The 25383-nt window shown below is 44.7% G+C and overlaps 2 protein-coding genes and 1 non-coding gene across 9 annotated transcripts in view; 2 read left to right on the top strand and 1 right to left on the bottom strand.

The window, feature by feature from the left end:
- NMRK1 (nicotinamide riboside kinase 1) overlaps nt 1–4865 on the bottom strand; it is a 36249-nt gene extending 31384 nt beyond the window's left edge. For 3 of the 7 annotated variants that reach the window (XR_012786456.1, XR_012786457.1, XM_075560528.1), the window contains exons 1-2: nt 4546–4864; nt 1319–1381 (exon numbers count right to left, since the gene is read on the bottom strand). Coding sequence is in view for 5 of the 7 variants with exons in the window: in XM_075560528.1 (XP_075416643.1) it covers nt 1319–1347 (29 nt within the window). In the remaining 2 variants the exon portion in view is untranslated. Of the gene's footprint in view, nt 1–1318; nt 1382–4545 lie in introns of all 7 variants that reach the window. The other 4 variants (XM_075560530.1, XM_075560533.1, XM_075560532.1 and 1 more) reach the window with 4 other exon arrangements.
- Nucleotides 1535–25383, top strand: part of OSTF1 (osteoclast stimulating factor 1) — a 108293-nt gene continuing 84444 nt past the window's right edge. The window contains exons 1-2 of the mRNA XM_075559543.1: nt 1535–1622; nt 4699–5244. Coding sequence (XP_075415658.1) covers nt 1535–1622; nt 4699–5244 — 634 coding nt within the window. The remainder of the gene's footprint in view (nt 1623–4698; nt 5245–25383) is intronic.
- On the top strand, nt 20275–20400 carry LOC142460602 (small nucleolar RNA SNORA54). The gene has a single exon (XR_012786778.1). It is a non-coding gene; the product is annotated as a small nucleolar RNA SNORA54 (small nucleolar RNA).

The following is a 25383-nucleotide window of genomic DNA, read 5'->3' as shown; positions in this document are numbered from 1 at the left end:
CTTGAGGTTAGCAGCCCCACGCATAACCACTACACTGCCAGGGTGCCTACATTAATAATTAGGCCACGCAGAATGTGAATGCGGGATCTTAGGTGTCGAAGATGGTTTGCACTTGACTATAAATTGAAAGGCTGGTGGTTCAAACCAGTACTGTGGATGAAAAAGCCAAACGCCCACCTGCTACCATTGAGCCAATTCCGACTCAAAGACCTTCTATCGTGTTTCTGAGACTGACTGTAAGAATTCTGGTAAATCATGATGGGAGCTGACAGCCTCATCTTTTCCTCCAGGGAGCTGCTGGTGGGTTTGTACCACAACCTTGCCATTGGCAGTGCAATGCTTAACACAGCATCACCAAGGCTTCTTACTGTGGAAGAAAAACAAAACCAAACTCACTGGCACTGAGTTGATTCTAACTCAAGGAGACCCTAGAGAACAGGGTAGAATGGTTCTTACAGGCTTCGGAGACTACAACTCTTTATAGGAGTAAACGCTTCTTTCTCCTGTGGAGCAGCTGGTGGTTTTGAAAAGCTCACCTTGAGGATTACAGGCCACTGTGTAACCACTACACTGCCAGGGAGAAAGGCCTGGTGAACTGTTTAAGATGACAGCCATTATAATAAACCATGGAGCATAGTCCTACCCTGCAACACACATGGGTTTGCCATGAGCTGCAACAGACTTTATGGCAACGTGTCTGGCATTTGGCTTGAATGTGAATACACCCAGAAAAGGGAACCATTTAGGAGTAAAACAAACGATGTCCTTCTTCATTGCTGCAATGTCTTATTTGCAGAGCTATGCCTCATACCATGGGGTTGAGAGGGACCATATAAATCACAACAATTTTGAAAGGGAAAGGGGCATGATGAATAATTATGCAAGGTTAAGGTTAACAAGGTCTAATTCAGGTAACCTCGGACATATGGCTCCCTAAGTATGAGGGGAAGCGGAGGTCAAGTTGTTCTACATTTCATGTGGCCACAGAAGGACCTCGCAGGGCAGAACCGATGGATTTTCTCCGTCTTGCTGGAGAAGCACCCACTTGGGGTGGGGTAAGTCACCTCAAGCCATAGAAGTGTCAGGCATGGGCCCTGGTGTGAGCTCCTGAAAATAAATGCATGCCTCTCTGTATATAAAGAAATGGGTATTTCTGTTTATAGCAACTCCTCCATTTTTGACTGCTGGCTCCATAACCAGATGCCACTGCTTGGTGTATTTCCCAGTGCCCTGCTCATCCCTTTCCCCCAGCCATGTTCACGCACAGCAGCCACGTGAATAGCATGAGTGTCTTCATCGCTGTTTACAGAAGACTTACCCACCGATTCCAATGACAAACGTTTTCATAATTATCTTGGAAATCACACCTTCCTCAAATGCCCTACAAAAACAAACAGCATTTTAAAACTTACTTCTGAGATTATATCTAAAGTGGTAAAATAAAGAATGCTTCAGTAAGGAAGACCACGGGGAGCTGGGGGGCAGGGACAATAGTCATCTTTCGCTTATCCCATTGCTGGATCACCAACACGCCATGGAAACCTGCTGCTGCCTGGTTTCTGTCACACTTCCTGCAAGTGTCAACAGCGGTTGCATGAACAGGATGTATCAACCAAGGTCAGGTGGGTTGAAAGAGCCACGGCCAAGCATCTGCCTTTGAATGTGTGTTTCAAGGATAAGGAAGCGTCGGTAGGCCACAGCAAGTCCAGAGTTTGACACTCCTGAGCCAGGTCCCATTTCATTTGCAAGACTCAGTCACCTGGCTATGACCCATTGCGGCTGGTGCTGGTGAACATTCCCAGCTGACTTCTCTTTCTCCCCTTCTGAAGGCAGGAGAAAGCCACTGCTGGTCAAGGACAAAACCAAAACGCCAAACTCACTGCCATCGAGTCGATTCTGACTCGACTCGCAGCAACCATACAGGACAGGGTAGAACTGCCCCTTCTGAGGCAGTCTCTGAGACTGTAAATCATTATGGAAATAGAAGGCCTCAATGACATTTCTCCCAGGTAGCGGCTGGCGGAGTAAAAATGCTGACCTTGCAGGTAGCAGGCAATGCGTAATCCATACTCCACCAGGGCTACTCAGAAGCAGGCCAGCATGGACAAACCTTTTTCAGAAATAGAACAGATATGTAGGTAAAGATATATTGGCGTCAGGTGCTGTCAACTTGGTTCTATCCCATAATATATACAACAGAAGAAAACACTGCTGTCTGGTACCTATCTCATAGGTTTGAACCCATTGTTGTAACCACTGTGCCAATTCATGACCTTGAGCTTCCTTGCATACTCTGGCCTATCTACACTAGATGTCCTTCTCCGGGGTTGATCCCTCCTTTTATGTCCAAAGTACATAGACCATCCTTGTTCCTAAGCAGCATTCATTCCAGCTGGATTTCTTCCAACACATAGTATTTGTTTGTGCTTCCTGCAGTGCACGGTAGATTTAAAATTCTTCATCAATGTGTTGTAGTAAGTAGCATTTTATATCTGGATCCGAATATCCACTGCAATTGCTACACAAAACTCACAGACAAAATTCATGATTAACGCCGTTATTCACGAAGTTAACAAGTTGTAATGCCAGTGGGAAATGTTCAGGGTTGAGTGGTTTATCAGGACATGTCATGAAGTTCTTTTGGGGCTGCTAATAAATGCCAAAGGGGCATACCACTCTGCAGTAAGCCTTAACCTGGAAACTCCCTAGGCCAGCAAACTTAGCTCCCTGAGGTAAGTGCCCAGAGGCATTCCACTCCACACAGCAGCCTCCTGCAGCACTAAAGCAGCCAGCTCAACTTGCTCTGGGGGTTGGAAGTCCACCACTCTGCTCTAGGTTCTGCCGCTGCTCCTCTGATGGGAACAGCTGTCGTCTGGCCCCAGGAGGGTCCCTGTGCAGGGATCTCAGGTCCAGAGGCACTTGCTGGTCATGAGTTCCTTCTTCCTGCTTTCCTGAGGGCTCATTTTACACACAGCAGACTGGCACTCTAGGAGATCCTGTTCACAATGACTCACAGGTGAATTCTATCAATACTTTTTTACCAGATATGCAGGACAGGGCCAATTGGTGAGAGCTTGAGACAGATTAAAAAAGCAGCATTAAATGATTTATTGCCCCTGCAACCAACACGTACATTCAAATGTGTCAATTCCTTTCAGTCTTCCTATTCATTCCTCAGCTTTTGCATTCACACGAGGCCATGTGTATTCACAGGAGAAATTACATACCATGTCCCGAGTCAGGCTTCCTACAGTGACTTCTTTGCTTTGTATCAGTTTACAGAGGGCTGTTACAGGCTTTGGACAATGCAATCTGTAGTTTGATTTCTTGATTGCTGCTTCCTGCGGAGTTCATTGTGGATGCAAGTAAAATGAAATCCTTGGGAGCTTCAAATTTTTCATTGTTTATCATAATGTTGTTGATAGGTTCAATCGTGAGGATTCTTGTTTCCTTTATGTTGAGGTCCCCAATATTGTTAGGGAATAGACCACCGCATGAGCCATAGAGTTTCAGTTGGTGAATTTTCAGAAGTACATCACTAAGCCTTGCTAACCTCAAGGTCTGCAGTTTGCGTCTCGGACACGCACAGTTCTACCTCGTCCCATTAGGTCGCCGTGAGGTGGAGTTGACTCAGTGGCAGCTAGTTTGGTTTGGTTCTTCGCCCTCCAGATAGGGCAGCTGATTCCGTGTGATTCATTCAACTTTGCTCCTTTTTGGTAAACATGGAAATCTCCCCAGGCTGCCAAGTAGAATCACTGTGACCCTTTTATCAGAAACATTGGCACTCCCTTTTATGTGGGTTTTGAGGTAACAGAAGTTTATTTTCAGTTATTCTTTCCCCAGATATACAATTGGAGAGTGCGATTTTGGAAATATGCAGAGTACTTTCCTTTTCCATGCAGCCCTTCCTCTAGCGGTGATTCCAGGACCCGGCCAGGGATCTACAACGTGCCAGACAGGAAGCATTTTCCAGATATGAGGCAGACACTGCACACGGTCTTAGTGATGTGGTGGCAACCATAGGCTAGACATGTAAGCAAAGGGGCATGGCTGTATTCCACTACAACTTTAGGGACTCAGGAGTTTGGATGTCACAAAATTTCCACGTATCACAAAATCATCTGTTTTCTTTGCAGCAACTTAAAAATGAAAAGAAAAAAACACACCAAAAAAACCCCCCAAACCCATTCTTATCCTTATTTGTTCCACTGCAGGACTAGAGGCATGAGACTGCTCATGGGGATGAACTTGTTTGTGTCACCGTCCCTGGGGACTTCTCGGGTCTCTTGGAAGCAGACACTTCCATCTTAAGGATTATAAGGGGCATTAGAGGCCTGCGCCATTGTTAGGTAAACTCCTGGGCGGGATATTGTTAGGTAAACTCCCCCTGGGCGGGATATTTATGAGGCAGTTTGCTTGGTAAGAGTCTCAAGCTGGTACACAAGATCCAAACCGGTTCCAGAACAGGAACACCTCGGAACTCTCTCCAAGGCCCAGCAAGCAGGCACGAGGCAGCAGGGCATGGTCAAGTAGGTACTCACTCACCTGACGCCAGTTTGAGCTCTCCCCAGTGGCGGGCGCGATTACCAAGTACGCGCTTGACACTAACCCTCGGCTAACCGAGAGGCGGAGAGCCCCCCTCCCACGCCCTGCAGGTGACAGGGGTCCCGGAGGTCACTTCCTCCTCCGGCCGGGCAGGTAGCTGGGCCCGAAACAGCGCTGGATGCTGCCCGGCGGAGGGGCGGGGCGGGGCTGCGGCGAGCGTTTCCTGGCGCGCGCCGCCCCGCGCTGGTCGGGCGCGCTCCCGTCGCCGGCGCGCGCGCGCGCACGAGCCTGCCCCGGCCCAGCCGGAGGCGCCCTCCCTCGGCTCCTCGGGTTCCCCGCCGCCCTGCGCGCCGCGCACGCGCCGCCCGCGCCCCTCCCGCGGCGGGGCTGCCAACCCGGCAGCCAATCAGCGCGCGCGCGCCGAGGCGGCAGCCACTTCCTCGTCGTCCGGCCCGCGAGCTCCGGGCGACTTGGCAGCGGGGCGGGGCCGTGCACTCGCGGAGCCGCGTCTGCTGCAGCCCGAGCTCGGACGCCGGTCTCGGAAGGAGCACGACTGCCAACCAGGCCAAAAAGGGACACTTTGGAGCGGCCAGAGCGCTGACTGGCCGGACGTTCGCTTGGCTTCTCGGGCGTTCTCCGTAGGACCCGCCGCTCCAGGAAGCGAGATGTCGAAGCCGCCACCCAAACCAGTCAAACCAGGTAAAGAAGGTGCTCGCTGCGTCCCCGGGACGCCGCTGCTCTCTCCGCCGCCACCCGGCTGGGCAGAGCCCGCGCGTCCTCGGCGCCGAGCGTCGCCTTCGAGACCGTGGCACCCGGCCGGGAGTGGCTCGTTTTGCTGCCTTCGCCTCGGGGGCGCGAGCATTGGGGGTCTCGAGAGCTTTAATCTTGTCTTCTGTCTTCGCGGCCGCTTCATGGCGTGTGCGTGGGCTTCGCCTTGTTGGAGCCAGTGAGCTCGTTTTCTAAAAGCAATATTGCTTGAGATGGCCTTTTAAGCCACTTCCTCTTTTTCTTTTTTTCTTTTCGGTCTATGCCACTGTCAAGTTTGAGCTGCCGACCGGCCGGAACGAGCAGGAAGTGCGCTGCTTGCAGGGTGGGGTGGGCGCGAGGTTCCTTGGGGACGTTTGAGAGGAGCCCTTTTGGAAAAGGGACTTGGCAAAGCCTTTTTGGCAAACTCTGCTGGTGCTTCTGGAGGCGACAGCAGCATTACCTCTGGTAGCGCGCGATCTGCTCGGAAGTGTCACTTTAGCGTCGCAGTTCACGCCAGGAGTTTGCAGGAATCAAGGTTACTGATGAGTCTCTCTGCTCATCTAAGGATTTGTAGTCCCTGAAATCCTACAGCCGAGCCTATCTACTTTGTCCTGCATGGTCGCTATCCACTGGAGTTCGAATCCACTGGACGGCAGGGGTGGGGTTGGGAGCTTACTGAATTCCCCAGAGCTGGTTTCCTGACTGATAAGCCCAGAACAAGACACAAACAAGAAACAAATCCTTATGAGTCTTGACGGATTGTCCTTGATAATTTTCAACAACATTCCCAGGAGAGGGAGTGCTAAGCGCTCAGGGTCTTAAGGGGAAGTGGGCAGTTGGAAGTCAGCAACTTTGTGGAGAAAGATCCAGTACTCAGCCTGGGGAAGGATTTCCAACAATCTTAGAAACCCACCTGCGCAGCCACCTAGCCGTCTAGGGTGGGTGTGAGTCGGACTGGACTCACTTCAGGGCCGAGGGTTTGGGGTTTGGTCCATAGAATATTTCTGTGTTAGGGAGAAGCAGGAGAAAAGGGATCCGAGGTGTTTCAAATTTCCACCGTAAGAGAAACAACGTCTTAGGCGAATTCATCCCAGTAGAAAATTACTGGTACGAAATTCGAGATAAATGGGTTCAGTGTAGTCTCAGGTTTTTCGTCAAATCTCATGTAACTTCATTATAGCAAAGGCTGAAACTTAACCCCATTTACATGGAACCTTGAAATCACTTTCACTGGCGGAGGCATCATCATTATTTCAGACTTTTCTAAACATGGTTCACGTATTATAACTTTCATAACGATCCAGTTTTCTTGCTTTGCAATCATATAGTCTTTCAGATGGAAAATTATATAGCTACTTACAAGGAGGAATAATAACTTATTGAGTCGTGGGCGTTTTGGTGGGCATGAAGAAAGGGGCTCAGATTGTTCTCACAGCAATGGGTGTGGGGGATCAGGATGTGCCTCTGTTAGGGCTCGAATCTGATGGGAATTTGCATTTTAGTTGTGTATGCCCCAGGCAGCTGCTTTCTCAGCACAAATGTAGAGCAGGACCTCAAGTATTCAACAAAGCCGTGTTTGTTTTGATAACTAAACAAGTGTTTTAAAGGATGCCAGGAATAGTGAGCTGTTCTGAGGTTCTTCATCATCTCCAGGCGGTTTCAGTGACGCCGCACTGCTTCGGACTCTCGGGCTGGTACAGTACCTTGGTGAGCACACTGCTCAAATGCCCGTCGAAAGGTCGCAGCTTTGAGTGCACTCAGATTTGGGGAGAAAGGCTTGACTATCTGCTTCTGAAAACTCACTCAGAGCTCTCTAGGGCCGTTCACCTGTGACACAGGAGTCTCCGGGAGGATAATCTTGGTGGCTCTTTTCCATGGTCCTGTATTTTCAGAGTGATGTGCATGGGTATGTGTGTGTGTACAAAAATGTATGCCTTGGCTATGGCTCAGGGGTCACCCTTTTCCTACTGGCGAGACACACTCAAGAACCAGTTCTGTCACCCGAGCTTTCCCTTACTCATTAAATCAGAAAGCAACCTGCCGAATGAATCTTATTTTAGAGAGAACATTGATTCCCCACTAATTTACCAATGAGATCCAAATTTCAGTAAGGTCCCTACTGTGGAAATCAATCAGGAGCCCTGGTGGCGTAGTGGTCAGTGTAGGTCTGTCGTTTGAAACCAGGAGCACTTCTACCCTGCCCTGGAGGGTTGTTATGAGGCGGAATGGACTCTATGGGAATGAGTGATCCAATTAACTGCTTCTTTAAAAAAAAATTAAATCATTTTATTGGGGCTCGTACAACTCTTATCACAATCCATCCATCCATCCATTGCGTCAAGCACATTTGTACATTCGTTGCCCTCATCCTCAAAGCATTTGCTTTCCACTTAAGTCCCCCCTCCTTCCCCGCTTCCCCCACCCTCACGAACCCTTGATAATTTATAAGTTATTATTATTTTGTCATATCTTACACTGTCCAATGTTTCCTTTCACCCACTTTCCTGTTGTCTGTCCCCCAGGGTGGAGGTTATATGTAGATCCTTGTAATCAGTTCCCCCTTTCCTCCCCACCCTCCCTCCACCCTCCTGGTATCGCCACTCACACCACTGGTCCTGAAGGGGTCATCCGTCCTGGATTCCATAACTGCTTTTTAAAAAAACAGCTTTTACTTACATTAACCCATTTTCTCCTCAGGTTGTCACTTTTGGGGCCATGGCGAGATTAAGTCAAGGCATAGGAAGGCTAAGGTACTTGTCCAAGGTCAGCAGCTGGTGGGGTACATGCGAGATTAGAACCTTGGTTGCCTGGCTCCACAAACTGCTTCAGAGCAGCCCAAAGCCTGCCATGTGTGTGGGAGCCCACCTGGTGACCCCACAGGTGAGGGCTTCTGCAAAGATAGCCAAGAGAATGTTGTGGAGAAGTGCTAGCTGCAAAACAGGGTTGTGGCCGGGCACGGGCTGCTGTGAAGTCGGCCGTGCAGACTGATCAGTTGCTCCGTAGGACGAAGATGAGATTCTATGCTCCAGTAAAGGTTTACAGTCTGAAACCTGTAAATATCAGGGTAGAATCTAGTGATGGTAGGTAGTAGGTTAGGGTTCGTGAACAGTAAGATGGATTTCATCGTGAGGGTCTTGCGTCTTACCAGTCTGCAGACCTCTCTTAGAATGTTGTGTACGCACACTTGGAGGACTGCTTTGATCCGTTTTGTTACCAATTGATCTTGTCATTAAAAAAGTAAGAGTCACATATAGAAAACACACAGTACAGCTAAACAATAAATAAAGCCATAAAACTCACCACTACCTATCATATTAACATTTGGTGAATGTTTGCTCAAGTTTTCTTGCCTTTAAAAATGTACAGAACATTGTTACAGCTCCAGTTTTAAGTGTCCTGCTGTTTGGGGCATATGTTTCCTGTAGTGTCTAATGTATTACTCACTCTCTGCTGGAAAATCAATTCTTTCTCAGCCTGACCTTTTCCTGCTTTCTGGTTTCTCTGCCATATATGGCCATGCAGAGGAGCTCTGTGCTGCTATTCGTAAGGACCACGGTTCAAAACCACCCGCTGCTCCTCAGGAGAAAGATGAGGTTTTCTACTCCCATGAAGAGCTGTGGTCTAGGAAACTCACAGGGCCAGTTCTGCCTGGTCCTCTAAGATTGCTATGGGTCGGTGAGTTTAGCTTATGTGGCCACTCAAGGTTGTAACGCTATTGTAAAGGCTAGTCTACAACTGTTAGGTGAGCCACCGTGGCACTCCACCTGCTGAAACGTGCCACAGTTTTGCAATTTGTGGTAGTCACAAATTTGTTCTCCCTTCTGAAGGGATTCTTGGGGGGGGGGGGCGTCCAGTTAATGCTCTCAGCTGCTAACTGAAAGGTTGGAGGTTTGAATTCAACCAGGGTGTTTCAGAGCAAAGGCCGGGCCACCTACTTCTGGAAAACCAGCCGTTGAGCAGTATGGAGTGCAGTCTGCTGGGCAGGGTTGCCATAGGTCGGGGTCAGCCTGTCAGCAGCTGTGGGTTTGTTTTACTCCCCTCCCCCCTTCTTTTCTCAAGCAGCAGGGCCTTTCAGTTTCACGCATGACAATAAGAAGCTGGTGGTTTAGTGGTTATTTGTTGGACTGCTAATGGATAGGTCGGCAGTTTAAAACCATCAGTTGCTCCGTGAGAGCAAGATGAGGCTCTCTACGCCCGTACAAATACACCGTCTTGGAAACCCACCGGGACGTTTTCACTGCGTTCCTTAGGGCCACTGTGAGTTGGAACTGACTCGATGGCAGTGAGTTTGGTTTTGGGATTTTGGTGGCACAGTAGTCACAATGTTTGGATGCTAACCTAAATGTTGGGGGTTTGAATCCACCTGGCTCCTTAAGGAAGTGATCTGCTGCCATAATGATCCCACACCCCACTGTCAGCCAGTAACCCTCGATAGGCTTCCCGAGACTGTCAATCTTTATGGGAGCTGATAACCTCATCTCTCTCCCAAGGAACAGCTTGTGGCTTCAAACTGCTGACCTTGCAGGTGGCAGCCCATCACTTAATCCTCAGTGCTGCCCATAAAGCACATGACGAAGCAGATCTGTGTCCTCCCTGCTTGCTATGAGGCATAATTGACTCGGTGGCACTTTCGCGGCTTTGGGCGGCTCCCAGAAGCGTTGTTCAATCAGGGTGAACCTGCCTGCCTTGTCAAAGGCAGAGGTTCTGTTTTCACAGATTTTGTTTAGGGACTTTCTGAGACTTCATGTCAAGATAGGGTGGAGGATGTGGAATGAGTTTGGACCTCAGAATAATCTCATTCTAAGCTCCGTCACAGAGTTCTGATGCCTTGATCTTGACTATTTCTTTTAAATGCTGTATTGATCTTGGTGGTGAAAGGAAAGCATAAATATTTAATGAGTCTTGTGTAAATAAATACATGACTTTGAAGGAACAAATGCCAGTGCCGTGGATTCTTCTGTATTTACAACACAAACATTGCAAAATGTCAAGTGTGGCCTACATATGCTTACATGATGCTTTGGAGAGGAAACATGTTTTTGGCTGAAAGAATCTGAACTTTTCTGTAAGCTTATTCCCCATGAATAAAGAACTCGTCACAGATGAGGGTTGAGTTTTATCCTGTGGATTTGAAATCTGCCTGAGTCATTTTCTCCCATGATCTTGATGGTACATTTACACCTTGTGGCCGGATAAAGTCTGAGAGACATCTTGAAAATTTTACAATGTGATGTCGGTGGTGGTATCACTAGTTCATGTTTGTTTGACTTTATCTGCCCTATCGTTTAAGTAAGGAGCCCAGCTGGAGCTTTGGGTTAGGTGCTGGCCTGTTAACATCAGCGTTGTTGGTTCAAACCCAACAGCTACTCCCAGGAAGAAAAAGATGAGGCAATCTTCTTCGTAAAGATTTACGGTATAGGGTTGCTAAGAGTCCGATCAATTCAGTGGCCCTGGGTTATCTCTTTTCAGTATTGTAACTTCCTTATGAGGTCAGTCTTAATGTTACCATTTTATTGATGAAGAAAGTAGGTCTTTGGGGGCAGTAAACTATGTAAGGTCACAAAGCTAATGAGTGGTTTGATGTGGAAGTGGAACATATACTATATCTTGGAAAAACCTGTGAGGATTCTACGAGGTTGGACCCACTTTTATTGGACAGCCACCTTCATTAACCTAAGAACGATGTGTTTTGTGTGTGCTTTGTATTACTCTGCTCATGCCGCAGACCAGATTCCTTATTCAATGGCACACTTTGAGAGTAAGAGCAGTTTTTAATCCTTTGTAACTTTGCCACACCCAGCAAGTCAAGTCCAACTCATAGATTCCTACTCATAGTGACCTGATCAGAGTTGTAGAATTGCTCCGTGGAGTTTCTCAGACTGTAGATCTTTAGGGCAGGCCCTTTTTTATCTGCCAAGGGCCACTTGGACATTTACAACATCATTTGCAGGTGATCCTGGTCAAACATTTAATTAAATCACCCCTAACCTGATGGCGGGAACGTGATGGCTTCTCTTTGCTGAGACGTTACATGGTTTTGATGACTTCTTGGGCCTCAGATGATCTTGAGACACAGCGAAGCCTTTTGATGTGGAAGAAGCTGGAGGAGGCTTTGTGATGAAAGTTCGCTCAGGCTGGGGGCAGGGTTGTGCATGCACCCTGCTGTCCACAACCAGTGGGGCCTCTCCTCCTCCCGTTAGCAGCATCCCTGACACTTGACTTAGATGTGCCTAGTGTGGTGACCTTTTGCGCTGCACATCTATCTCATGTGCATTGAAAACCAATGTCAAAATTGTTCTCATTTGCTGCACATGCAGGGAAAGACAGCATCCCTTACCCCAAAAAGGAAGACATCTTTCAGTGAGCTAATGTGAGTCAAGTCAAGATTCTCTTTTGGAGCAGGGCAGACAAGTTAGGTTTTTTGTTGTTGTTGTTGTTGTTTTTTAAACAAGTAAGCAAGCAAACAAACAAACCAAAAAGTAGGTGACAACAGGACACAGAGAGTTCCCAGATTCTTTTGAAATGCATGATACTCCACTAAATTTATGAATCCAATTCCATATAATTAGGAGACTGTAGATCTTTATGTGAACATATGCTCAGGAGAGACCAGTCCCTGGAAACGAACATCATGCTTGGTCCAGTAGAAGGATGGTGAAGAAGACCCTCCACAAGATGGATCGACACGGTGGCTGCAGCAATGGGTTTAAACATCAGGGCAATCGTGAGGATGGCACAGGACCAGGCAGTGTTTCTTTCTGTTGTACACATGGTTGCTATGAGCTGGAACCTAACAATAACCACAAACTACATAGGAACGTACATTTAGATTGCTTCTAGTCTTCTGTTATGACCACTGGTGTTATAACGGCCTTGTTGCTTACCTGTGTAAATCCTCAGGATGAGGTCCTGGAAATGAGATTGCTGCCTCAGAGGCTATGCATATTCTTGCTCCACGCTGTTTTTAAGTTACCTTTCTGAGAGGTTGTACCAATTTACATCCCTCCCAAGGAAGAAATGTGTGAGCAAGACTTCAACAGAAAAAGCACATTGCTTGTGATCGAGGCGATGTTATCAAGTGTGGACAGAAGGCTGGGCAGGAAAGGCGCTGGAGGAAACCTGTAAAGTCAGAACGTGAACACTAAAAGCGCTTGTTACCATGGGTGCTCTCAGGTGAGAGTGGACCTGCCCGGCAGGGTTTTCTTGACTGTAATCTTTATGAAAGAAGAATGCCAGGTCTTTCTTTTGTGGAGCCTCTGGAGGTGCTTTGACTGCGCACCGTTTGGTTAGCACCACCAGGGCTCCTTGAGTAAAAGCCAACGAGACAGATACGGGGGAAATACGCAGAGATGAAATAGCTTGACGTGGTCTCTTGCTTGTGTGTGCCTGACCACAGAGGTGCTGATTTTTTTCCGAGAAGCCAGGGAGACTTGGCATACACGCACACGGAATTGTGAACAGGAGAAATTTGTTCCAGATGAAAGAGAAAGGCATTCACTTCGTATGGCTGTTTGTGAGAGAGTAGACTGCTCCACCCAGCAAGATTTTAAAATGTATGCCTCTCAGCGGCCCACTTCGCCACTTAACTCTCTATGAGAGTGTTCGCAAGAGCTGTGGGTGTGGGAGTTTATAGTCATGGCTTAAAGAGGCTTGGTAGCTTCACATTAATTCAACAATCCACTGGTAGGATGGCTAGGGCCACCTCCTTTTGATTACTCCTTGCCAATCATTTCCTTTGTTGTTGGGAATAGGCGCTGTTGAGTCAATTCTGACTCAGAACACAACCCTGCCCCGTCCTGTACCACCCTCACAATCCATCTTGCCGAGGGGCTTCCTTTTTTCACTGACTCTCAACTTATCAAGCAAGAGGTCTTTCTCCAAGGACAGCTCGCTCTTGATAACATGTGCAGTGTACATGAGCTGAACCCTCCCATCCTCATTTCCAAGGACCAACTGACATCTGCCTGCTTTTGACCCATACTTCATGACGCTCAGATATTTGTACCAGTGTCTTCCTTATGGACTATGCGTGGTGGAGTGGAAATGTCCTAATATAGCCTTTCTGCATGATTGTGGGGGCTATGCAAAGCGACCGTGTTGTGTAACACTCATAGAGGGGATTTGTCAGTTTTTGTTACCGCTCCCCTGGCTATAAGGGGTGAGCTATCTTTGATAAGCCATCTTTGAAGCAGTGACAGAGAAGAGCAGAGTGCTGAGCCTACTTCTCATGGAAATTAACTGGAACTTGACTTCTTTTCTCAATTAGGTAGGGTTCTGAGGTTCACATATGATTTAATTATAATTTTAAAAATCCACCTTTGGTATTAATCCACCATTGATTAAATGTCATTCTGCCCTGAAGGTGTTTCCATTAAAAAATAATTCCAAAATTCCAAACTCACTGCCATCGAGTGAGTCAGTGCTAACTCAGTGACCCTACAGGATGAGGTGGAACTGCCCCCTGTGAGTTCCCGAGACTGTAACTCTTTACGAGAGTCAAAAGTCCAGTCTTTCTCTCAAGGAAGGTCTGGTGGTTTTGAACTGCAGACCTTGCTGTTAGCAGCCGAACACGTAACCACTACACCACCAGAGCAATTAAAAATATAAGATAAGCTCAATATGTATTTTTATTGTTGATAGTTTATACGGCGGAGCATACTCTAATTCAGCAATTTCTCGAGGTTTGGTTCAGTGATATTGATTACGTTCTTCAGGTGGCGTAATCACCCATGCCCTCCTTTTCCAATTATCCCTTCCCCATTGCATAACAACGCTTCCCCCCAACCGTCCTATCTGACCCTTTGAGTGACCGTTGTCGCTGTGATTCATGCGTTTCCTGTAGAACATGCTCAAGATAGACACAGAATCCCTTTTTAAAATGAAGAAACTTTAGGGATAACCCATTGCCGTTAAGTGGACTCCAACTCATGCACCCTAGAGGACAGAGCCAAATTGCCCCATAGAGTTTCCAAGTCTGATCTTAACAGAACAAATTCTCTGGAGTGGCTGGTGGGTTTGAACTACTGACGTGTAGGATAGCAATTGTGTGCATGACCATTGTGCCACCAGGGCTCCTTCCTCTAGCTATCAAGATTGGCCAATAAGATGGGTAGGACCCCTGGTGGTGTTCTGGGTTATGCGTGGCAGTGCTAAATGCAAGGTCAGCAGATTAAATCACCAGCAGAGAAGGCTTTCTGGTCCTGTAAAAATGTACAGTCTTGGAAACCCACCGGGGCAATTCTACTCTGTCTGATTGAGTTAGAATAGATGCAGTGGCAGTGAGGGGCTTCTGTGTGTCTTTGTTTTTAATAGGATGGCTGCCAAAGACTAACGCATACACTGGTGAAGAGGGAGCCAGAGACTTTGTTTGGGGATAAAGTTCTGTTCCCCAAATCCACTTCTTTTCTTTCTAATTGCTAGGTGATCCTCATCAATCACTTAGACTATGATGATCGTCATCTGATCTGTATCTTTATCAGTCTTTAAATCCAATTCTAAGTCATCCTGGCATTAGACTGACTTTTCAATTAATTTCTCACATTTCTGAATAGCTTAATCTTGTGCTTCTTCTCAGGTCCCAGGACTTTCCCCATCAGCCCTCTCCCTCCATGGCTTCCCTTGCTCAGTGTCATGGGAACACACACACACACACACACACACGCAGGCCTGCGCACACATGAAGGAATCAAATACCTTTAAGTCGTTCTTATGAGCATAGATTTCTGTGACAACCAGAGAGCAAAACAGATGAGATGAAGGTAGAGTGGGGGCATAATGTATTAATACTTAGGTCTGATCTGGTTTAATTAGGCTTTGCCTGTAAGACCCAGCATTTCTTGCAGCTGCCTGGTGGTGAAACACTGGGGTTGGCCTGCAAGGATGTGTCTGAGGCTGTGCAGGGTCGATTCTGATGCAGGGTAACATAGGGGTTTCAAGACTCTGAACTGTCAGGAGTAGATCTTAATTCTGAGGTACACCCAGGCGGCTTTGAATCACCAATGTTCTGGTTAGTAGCCTAGCCCTTTCCCACCTGGGGATTCTTTCAAGGGCTGTACATGAGGATTCCATTGAGACCCTCAGAAAATATAGTCGTTTGTTACTGACCATTAAGATGTGGAGGGCTTCTCTATTCAGGAAAATGATGATACTGGTTGTAACTCACTATGCAAGAAAAGATGGCTTCTGTTAATTTTTAGAAATCGACTCTGTGTAGAATGCCACTTAGGATCCTCCTTCAATCTTACTGCTTTCTGTCTCTTTTGGGAGTGACAGCTTTATGACACGGGATTCAGGTTCAGCCTTTGGTTTCTAGAAATCCTCGTGTTTGAATCTAGGAAAGAGCATTTTCACTGCCTCTCTGCAGGAGCAGAGTGACGAATTCTCCCTACACAAGAAACCCAAACACACACACACACACACACACTTCTTAAAAGAAAAGAACGTTTATATCTGTGTATGGGCTCTGGAAATGTTAAGGGCATAGAATTATACTGATAAGAGTAAGGGTAATTGATATGCCTTTAGACCTCAAATATAAACAATTCCCTTGGTGGTTAAAATACTTTCTTGAATATTAAGTTTCCACTGAAATATATTTAAAGCCGAAGATAAAGCATTGTAATTTGTCAGGACAAGTGATAGGCGGTGGCAGGCACTTCAGCAGCTGGATAGTGGGTATTGGATGAGGGAAAATTCCTAGTAATTAGGAAGAAGCCTGCAATTTAGAAGCCTGTGGCATGGTAGTAGAAAGCCACTGCACTTGAAAGTGCTGACGTTTCCTTCTGTGTCCCTGTGGGCAAAGAGGTCATTTTTGACCCATCCATCAACCCATCCATCTTAAACAGTAAAAAACTGCAGTCTCATAGGTCTGTGGGGACACAAAGGCGTTCCTAGAAGTTTAAGGGTAAATTCACCAGTAGTTAGCGACACCATTTACTCTCAATTCATCTCCAATACATTGTCGCCCCAAGTGCAAGTAGAACTCTGCTCCATAGGCTTTACACTGGCTGATTCTTCAGAAGCATATCATTTGATTTTTCTTCTGCGGCATCTTTGGATGGACTTGAACCTCCAGCCTTTCGGTTAGTAGCCAAACAAGTTAACCATTTGTAACAGCCAGAGACTCCAAGGGCAAATTACTACCTTAATCAACTCTCCTCTTTCCTTCTCATAGCTTCATGTTCACCAACGAAACAAAACCAGAAACGATCTTCTGGTCACCCACAATGAAAAAGGGGGAGTTTCAGTGAGCATATGTAACCTTGGGAGGGTCTGAAAGTTTGCCTTGAAATCTTGGTGTGGCTGAGGGGAGTTTTCACAAGCCAGGCCTTGAAAGGAAGGGGGATTTCCACAAGAAAGTTCTCATAATTTACCCTAATTTATTACAGCCCACCCCCCCAAACCCACAGATTTTCATTTGTTAGGCCTGATCATTCTCTGGGGGAAATCCCCAAGAACTCTTATTTCGTTGGGCCCTTAGTCCTCTCTGTGAGATCTGATTTGGTCAGAAAAAAAATGCTTGCAACTTTCTCTGAGTTAAAATTCTCTTATGGCCTTTTCTGGAAATCACTTGGAGTCTGTAGGGCTTCCCAGCACCTTTTGAACTTTTGTCAGGCCCCTCTTCATAAACAGTCTAGAGTTCTAGGACCAAGGTCCAGTTGAGGGAAGAGATTCTGGTCTAGCTAGCTGTCCCTGGTAGGTGAACCTGCCCTGTCCTGAGGCCTTAGCTGGGCACGAGATCAGACCCTGGAAAGGTGATGCGCAGAGCTCCAGTCTGAAGCATCGTATCTGTATTAGTTTGGGGGCTTTAGAGAAACAAGTCCACAGAAACTCATGTATAAAAGAGTTTTATATAAAGGGTAAGTGCACATCAAGAAAACATCCCAACCCAGCCCACAAGTCCAACATTAACCCACATGTCCAACACCAATCCACAAATTCCTCCTCCGTATCACAAAACAGATGCAGTGATGCAGACTGCAAGAAGAAAGCCGAGTCAGTGAATGAGTAAACATCTCAGCATTGGCAGGGGTCTCCGGGGTAGGTACATGGGGTTTCTCCTTAGGGATGTTTTTCAGGAAGTGAGCCTTGCCAGCTTCCTAATTGAAGCCAAGAACTTGAAAGGCGAGGCTCACTGAGCCATTTATCTTGCCGCCCTACAATTAACCCACATGTGTTTATCAGCAAGGTTGGCACAATAAACTTAACTATCTCAGTGTCCAAGTGTCCTGGGGCCACCAGACAAGCCTGGCCACTTATAAAATAAGAGTGTAACCCTCAGAAAAACAATGTAAATCTCTTGAGATAGTGTTGCTTTAACTTAAGATAAAATGTGAAATCGATTGTGGGTGCTATACCGGAGACTCAGATTTGAGTCCTTTTGTTTTCTCAACTGGGAGGGGCTCCATCTTCAAAGTTATTGCTTATTCTTTGTTCTCAAATTAGTTTTTACTTCTGGTGTTGGAAAATATGCATTACACATCCAGAGTATGTGGTATTAACTGGGCATTGTAAATGCCCTCAGCTACAAATGTATTCCTTTATGCAATTTAGCTACAGATGTGTCTACTGGGCAAGCTTTAATTGAGAGCCTCATTTAAACTCTGTGATGTCTCTGATTCCTTTCTGGTTTAGTTACATAGTATACTGTTTGAAGTTCCCAGGGCTACTGTTATACCCAAGTACTATACACTGAGTGGTTTATAATGACAGAATTTATTGTCTTACAGTGCTGGGGGCTGCAGGATGGGTTCAGGTTTGGTCTGGCCATTGTTAGACTGTGGTAGACCGAGGCGGTCCTTGGTTTGTGGGCTGTTCACATGGTCATCTTCCCACTGTGTGTGTTTCATCTTCTCTTATTAGAATATTAGTCAGATTAGATTAGGACCCACCCTGCATAAGTAAACATCATGATAACCCAATTTCCAAATAAGGTTACACACCCAGCTACTGACGCTTGGGATTGCAGTATAGATCTCTGTGTGAGACACAATTCAACCTGTAAGAGCCTTATGTCAATCCTTGTCGCTAATGTAGGTGCCATCTACTCAGTTCCAACTGAGTCCAAACAGAACAGAAGACACTTCTTCATGAAGGTCAAAGACGGTGGTCTTCAAAGAAAACAAAAATTCTCAGCACTGGACCAATAAATAAATCATGACAAACACAGAAAAGAATTAAGTAGCCAGTGGTTTCATTTTACTTGAATCTATTTACTTTATTTGGATCAAAGCTTAAGGAAACAAGTCAGGAAATCAAATGATGCATCAGGCAAATTTGCTTCACAAGACCTCTTTAAAGGGTTCAGGTGCGAAGATGTACTTTCTGGACTGAGGTGTGCCTGATTCCAAGCCAAGGTGCTTCCAATCACTTCGTGTGTGTGCGACAGCAGCACAGTGAATACAGAAAACCTTAGAACTCATTTATTTGAACTATGGGGTTGGCAAAGAATATGGAATGTATCATGGACTGCCAGAAGAACAGAACATCTCGTGTTGTAAGTCGTAGAGCCTGGATGCCCCTTGGAAGCATGGATGGTGATAGACCTCATCTTACATACTTTAGGTATGTTATCAGGAGGGACCCGTCCCTGCAGAAGGTCATCATGCTTAGTAAAGGTCCTGTAAAAAAAGAGGAGACTCCTCAACAAGATGAATTGATAGAGGGGCTCCAGCAACGGGCTCCAACATGACCATGATTGTTGGGGATGGTACGGGACCAGGGAGAGTTTCATTTTGTTGTACATTAAAATAAAATTAGAAACAAATAAAAACTCACTGTGGTTACCATGATTTATTTATTGGGCCAGTTCTGAGAATTTTCATTTTCTTGATGTTGAGGTATCGTCCATACTGAAGACCATAGTCTTTGACCTTCATGAGTGAGTGCTTCAAGTCCTCTTTGATTTTAGTAAACAAGGTTGTGCCATCTGCATATTGAGGGGTGGTTAATGACTCTTTCCATTCTTGATGCTGCATCTTTCTTTTTCGGATGATTTGCTCCAAATACAGATTGAATAACTCTGGTGAAAGGACAGAGCCCCGATGCACACTTTCCTAATTTAAAACTACTCAGTCTCATCGTAGTCTGTTTACAATACTTTTTCTACTACTGTTCTTGGGTCTGTGTCTAAGCAGAATTAAGTGTTCTAGAATTCCCATTCTTTACAATGTTACCTAGAGTTTGTTATGATCTAAACATTCAAATGCAATAAAACAGAAGTAAGCATCTGTCTGTAGTCAATAAAACACAGGTATTCTCTGCTTTCAGCTCACATCCATCTAATATCAGCAATGATAGCCCCCACATTACACATCCTCTTTTGTAAATATACTGTTGAAACGGAATTATCTTTAGCAAGACTATACTTGGTGTGATATCTATGATATTATTCAATAATATTTACATTCTGCTTGGTCACCTTTCTTTGGAACAGATACAAATATGGATCTCTTCCAGTTGGTTGGCCAGTTAACTCTTTTCCAAATTTCATGGCCTAGATGAGTGAGAGCTTCTAATAGTGCATCCATTTGTTGGACCATCTCAGTTCATCAACGTCCTTAGTTGGATTTCTTTTAATCCCATTGGTTTTTGACGGTAGTCTACCTCCTGAAAATGTTGCCTATTGATAGTTCCCTTTTGGTACAGGGACCCTGTGTATTATCTTCACGTTTCCTTTATGCTTCCTGCATCATTTAGCATCTTGGCCGTAGAGCCCTTCAGTATTTCAACTCAGTGTAGGAATTGTTGCTTCAGCTCTTTCAGCTTAAGGAATGTGTGTCTCAAGAAATGTGTCTTCCTCTTGTTTTATTTTTATTATTATTTATCATTTTACTGGGGCTCTTTCTGGGTTTTGTAACTATAGCTCTTGCATACTTCATTATAGTACTTTGTCTTCTCAAGCTGCCCTATGGAATTTTCTGTATGGCTTTAAAAAAAATAACTTGTTTTATGCTGGTAAGAAATAGATATATAACAAACATAATGCACTGTTCGTGACCTGTTATCAGATTTACTGCTGACGGGTTCCATTCCAGTGCTACAGAAATTCCCAGAATAATATAAGACTGACAAAACTTGTCTGTCTGATTTTATATTTGGGAGACAAGGAGTTAAACAAAAAGAATGAGCAAACAATAATTCCCAATTCATCATTTTTCATATGCACAATTCAGTGGTTGTGATTACACTTCATATATATATACATACATATATAAAATCATTTTATTGGGGCCTCATACAACTCTTATCACAATCCATACATACATCAATTGTGTAAAGCACATTTGTACATTCGTAACCCTTATCATTCTCAGAACATTTGCTCTCCACCTAAGCCCCTGGCATCAGCTCCTCATTTTTCCCCCTCCCTCCCCACTCTCTCATGAACCCTTGATAATTTATAAATTATTATTTTGTCATACATACACTGTCCGACTCACCCTTCTGTTGTCCATCCCCCAGGGAGGAGGTTATATGTAGCCCTGTAATTGGTCCCCTCTTTCCATCCCACCTTACCTCCACCCTCCAGATATCGCCACTTTCACCACTGGTCCTGAAGGGATCATCCATCCTGGATTTCCTGTGTTTCCAGTTCCTATCTGTACCAATGTACATCATCTGGTCTAGCCAGATTTGTAAGGTAGATTTGGGGTCATGATAGTGGGGTGGAGGAGTGGGGGAGAAGCATTTAGGAACTAGAGGAAAGTTGTATGTTTCATCGTTGCTACACTACACCCTGACTGGCTCGTCTTCGCCCGGTGGCCCTTCCATAAGAGGATGTGCAGTTGCCTACAGATGGGCTTTGGGTCCCCACTCTGCACTCCTCCTCATTCATACATTTCAGATACAGTGCAGCCATGATATATTATCCTTTTCTAAATCCTTCCACCACCATTAGCAGAAACTTGGTGCCTCCTAAGCAGTGACTTCTCCTTTTCCATTCTTTCCCTCAGTCCTGGTAACCACTGGTAAGCTTTGTCTCTGTGCGCTTGCCTTGTCTAGATTATTTCATATTTAAGTGGGTTCACACAATATTTGGTCTTCTGTGACTGACTTATTTCACTCAATATAATTTTTTTGTTTTAAAAAAAATTTAACAGCTTTATTGACATATAATTCATATACCATATAACTTAATTATTTAAATACATTAAAATGAGTGTACAATCATCACCACAATCAATTTAGAACATTTTCTTCATTCTTGTATTTTTTACTAGCTCCCCATTTCCCCTCTAGTCATCTCTTTTACTTCACCATTTTTGTCTTAATTTTAGCCATTTTTTGTTCAAAAGCAAGTTTGAGTCTTTTCCCTTCTCCATTTTGTACTTTTCTTTATAAAAAATTTTTTAAAAATTTTAAACTTTTTTTTTAATGACCTTTTGCTTTTCTCGTGTATAATGTTCTTAATGTCGGTGTGTCAAATCTAGTGTTTAGATGATTTCTAAATTCCTGTGGGATCTACTCCAGTCTCTACTTTGGTTCTCATGGAGGTTTAAGTTTTTTCAATGTAGATTTTCATCTGAACATCTAGTGGCCCCTTACTCATTGACCCCTGGCTTTGCTTTGACTGGTAATATTGAGTTTCTCCATTGCCTCTTTCCATAGATGTAGTTGATTTGATTCTTGTGTCTTCATCTGGTGAGGCTCACATGTATAGTCATAATTTATGTTTTTGAAAAAAAGTATTTGTGATAAATGAGTCTTTGGCCTTGCAAAAATCTAATGTGTAAAATCTCAATTTTGCCAATACCATTTTTCCCAACTACCTGTCCTTCTTTTCAGCTTCTACATTCCAATCACCAGTAATGATTAATCCCTTTTGATTTCTTATTTGATCAATTTTAGACTCCAGAAACTTGTCAAAATCTTCAGTTTCTTTCTCTTTGGACTTCCTTGTAGGCATATTGATATTTCACTATCACTGACAACATTGTCCTTCAGGATAGATAATGAAATGCTTTTAACAATGAATGTGATAACCATTCTGCTTCAATTTGTCATTCCGAGCAGAGTAGACCAGATGATCGTCCTATTCAAAATGGCCAGTACTGGCCCATTTAAGCTCATTGATGCATAGGCTATTTATCTTTATGTGTTCTGTTTTACTGTTGAAGACTTCCAGTGTTTCAGATTCATGCTTTGTACACTGTATGCTCTGGTTACTGCACCGTTTCTTTTCCTGTTGAGTCATGCTCAATCAGCACCTGCATGCAGGTCTGACAGCCTGGCTCCAGCTCATCATTAAGACTGACACTGATTTGAGGACTAGCACTTTCCCAGGTGTATTTTGAGTACCTTCCAGCCTGACAGGCTCATCTTTTTTTTTTTTTAAAATTCTCTCCCCTAACTATTTTATTGGGAGCTAATACAGATATCATATCATTGGTTCAATCACATCACGCAGTATTGTACAATCGCTACCACATCAGTTTCAAAACATTTTCTTCCTTCTTGAACTCCTTGAGATCGGGCCCTTTTTATTCCCCCTCCCCTACTGGACCCCCTAGGAACCCTTATTCTATTTGCTTTCTCTATATGTTCATCAATCCCGGGGTTCATATATCAAAAAACAGGAAAACATATAACAAAAATTCAAGAGGGTCACCCCCAATGACAAAATACAGTGGGATAAAGAAGAAAAAAATACCATGGGATAAACCTCAATATGAAAGAAAACAACAACAACAAAAACAAACAAACACACCAAAACACAGAAAATGTTGAAAACCAGATTAGGCGGAATGTGTATCGGGGGGGGGGGGGGGGGGATCAACTTGAAGGTTTTAACCATTCAAGTCCAGTGTATCACTTTGGTCTCCTATAGTCATGAGAGGTTCACCTTCCAGCAGTATGGAAAACATCATTCTGCTACGATTTTTAGGGTTTTCCATCGGAGATTTTTCAGACATGATTTGCCTTTCTTTCTTCCCAGTCTGTCTAGTCTGCAACCTCTGATGAGACTTGTTCACCATGGATAATCCTACGTGTATTTGAAATATTGGTGGCATAGTTTCCAGCGTCATAGCAACATGCAAGCCACTGCAGTGCTCAAATTGTCAGGCCAATGGTGATCTTGTCACTATCCAGTTTCCTAATGGGTTCACTTATAAATAAATAAAAAGGAGACACTTGTCTTGCTAGGATGTGTCCTTATATGGAGGGTAAGGGTCATTTGTTAATATATTATGAGAACATTTCTTTATTATGAGTACCAGATGACAAAAATCTATAAATTTTCTGTGTACTGTCCAACCACTAGCGACGTGCATTCATTTACTAAATAACCTGGCCTGATGTTTTTTAATCTCAGAACTAATTCAGGAAATAAGTTTAGCTGGTCTTTAAAAAAAAAAAGGTGTAAGGGTCTATTAGAGGTTTCCAAATTTATTTGGCCTACTGCCCTATTTCCAGAAAGACAAAAGCAAAACCCCCAAACAAACAAAAAATAACACCTCAGTACTCCCACTCCTCATGCCAATGAAAGTAATTTAAACCATAGGCCATACACCAGGAGAAAGTATAGGGATCTTCTTTTGTACCTCCCCCTGGATCTTTCCAGTACCTCCCAGGGGGATGGTACCACCCAGTTTGGGAAACACAGCTCTGAGTAGAGGAAGAAGAAAAAGGAATAGAGTCCTCAGCCAAAGTAAGGACAAGTACTTTCTTGGTCCTGAAACTTCCCCCCTCCCCAAGTTTTATGAGTGTGTCAGTGTTTTTGCTGAGTCCTGATATGAAATATTTTCAGTTAGAGAGATCCTTCTTTCGCATATGCTATCACCATTTAGTCCTCAGTCAACCATTCACATCCTAGGCTATAAGCATGTTGAGCTCCTTGACCTCCTTCCCTGACACTTCTCACTGACCTCCAACTCTTTACCTTTGTACTCACTGTCATTCAATCAATGCTGACTCACAGGAAACCTTGCGGGTTCCCAAAAATGTAACTCTAAGAGAGTAGGAAGGGCCGTCTTTCTCCCAAGGAGCTGCTGGTGGTTTCCAGGCGCAGACAATAGGAACTGTGGCCCATTGCAGGCCAAAACCTACACACTATGCCACTAGGGCTGGCCCTGTTGTCTACCCTAAGTTACAAGGGTACTTCTTGCCCTGTGGTGAGGTGAGGATGACAGAGAGAACATGGAGGCTTCGTGTTAACAAGTACTCTGATAATAAATAAAATAGAAATAACATATGTTTTCCTTCCATAAGACATCCAAAGAGAAAGCATTTCCCCTACCCTGGTTTTAGAGGACATTCCCACTCATTGTAAAAACCTTAGGAAATAAAGAAATTACACATGACTCAAATTTCTACCACTTGCCTTTACAGAAAAAGATCCCTCACTGTTAGTACAGAGCAAATGATTTATTAAAAGAACAAGAGTATTTGAATGGTCTGTTTGAGCTTAAATCCTGAGCACCCATTTGCAGAACACTTTGGGTGAAAGTCCAAAATCTATACGCTGAATCTGTATGGATTAATCCTCCACTGATTCTTCTGAGCATTGACTTAGGCATATGAACACTCTTATCCTTAGACAGAGTACATTGAAAAGTGGATGACTGCTACTCCCTTCTCCAGCCAGCCCTGGGTGGGCAGTCTCCTGTCGGGGGTTCCCAGATTGTGTCCTTGATGGAGATCGTTGTATTGGGATAGGGGTCACGTAGTCATGCTCTATCAGTTGTATCCTGACTGTCTTGGACAAAAGGCCTTGGGTCATTCTTGTAAGCTTCTATACTGTTCGTGTCCCACACATGGGACATGCCTTCCCCTGCCCTTTTTAAAGCTCTGTATCTCAGCAAATCCTTGGATGTCATTATGGCCTCATGCTAATGATCCCCTCCTCCAGATATGCCTTTGCCTTTGCCTAATAACCCATCTCCTTAAATTAAATTTGAGATGTAGAGTCTCCTTTCTGCCCTAGAACAATGAGCCTGTGGAAACTGAATCCATGATATAAGATAGATATAAGTAGACATCAGGAATTAACAATAAAGAATATTTGGTTTGGGTTTTGGTTACTGGCTAATCACTTTATTGAATAGTTGCCGGTGGGGTGGTGGTGGTGATGGTGGGTGATGGGGCCAGTGA

Source organism: Tenrec ecaudatus, chromosome 10, assembly GCF_050624435.1.
Source record: "Tenrec ecaudatus isolate mTenEca1 chromosome 10, mTenEca1.hap1, whole genome shotgun sequence".
Taxonomy (NCBI): domain Eukaryota; kingdom Metazoa; phylum Chordata; class Mammalia; order Afrosoricida; family Tenrecidae; genus Tenrec; species Tenrec ecaudatus.
This window is presented reverse-complemented; position numbering and strand designations above follow the sequence as displayed.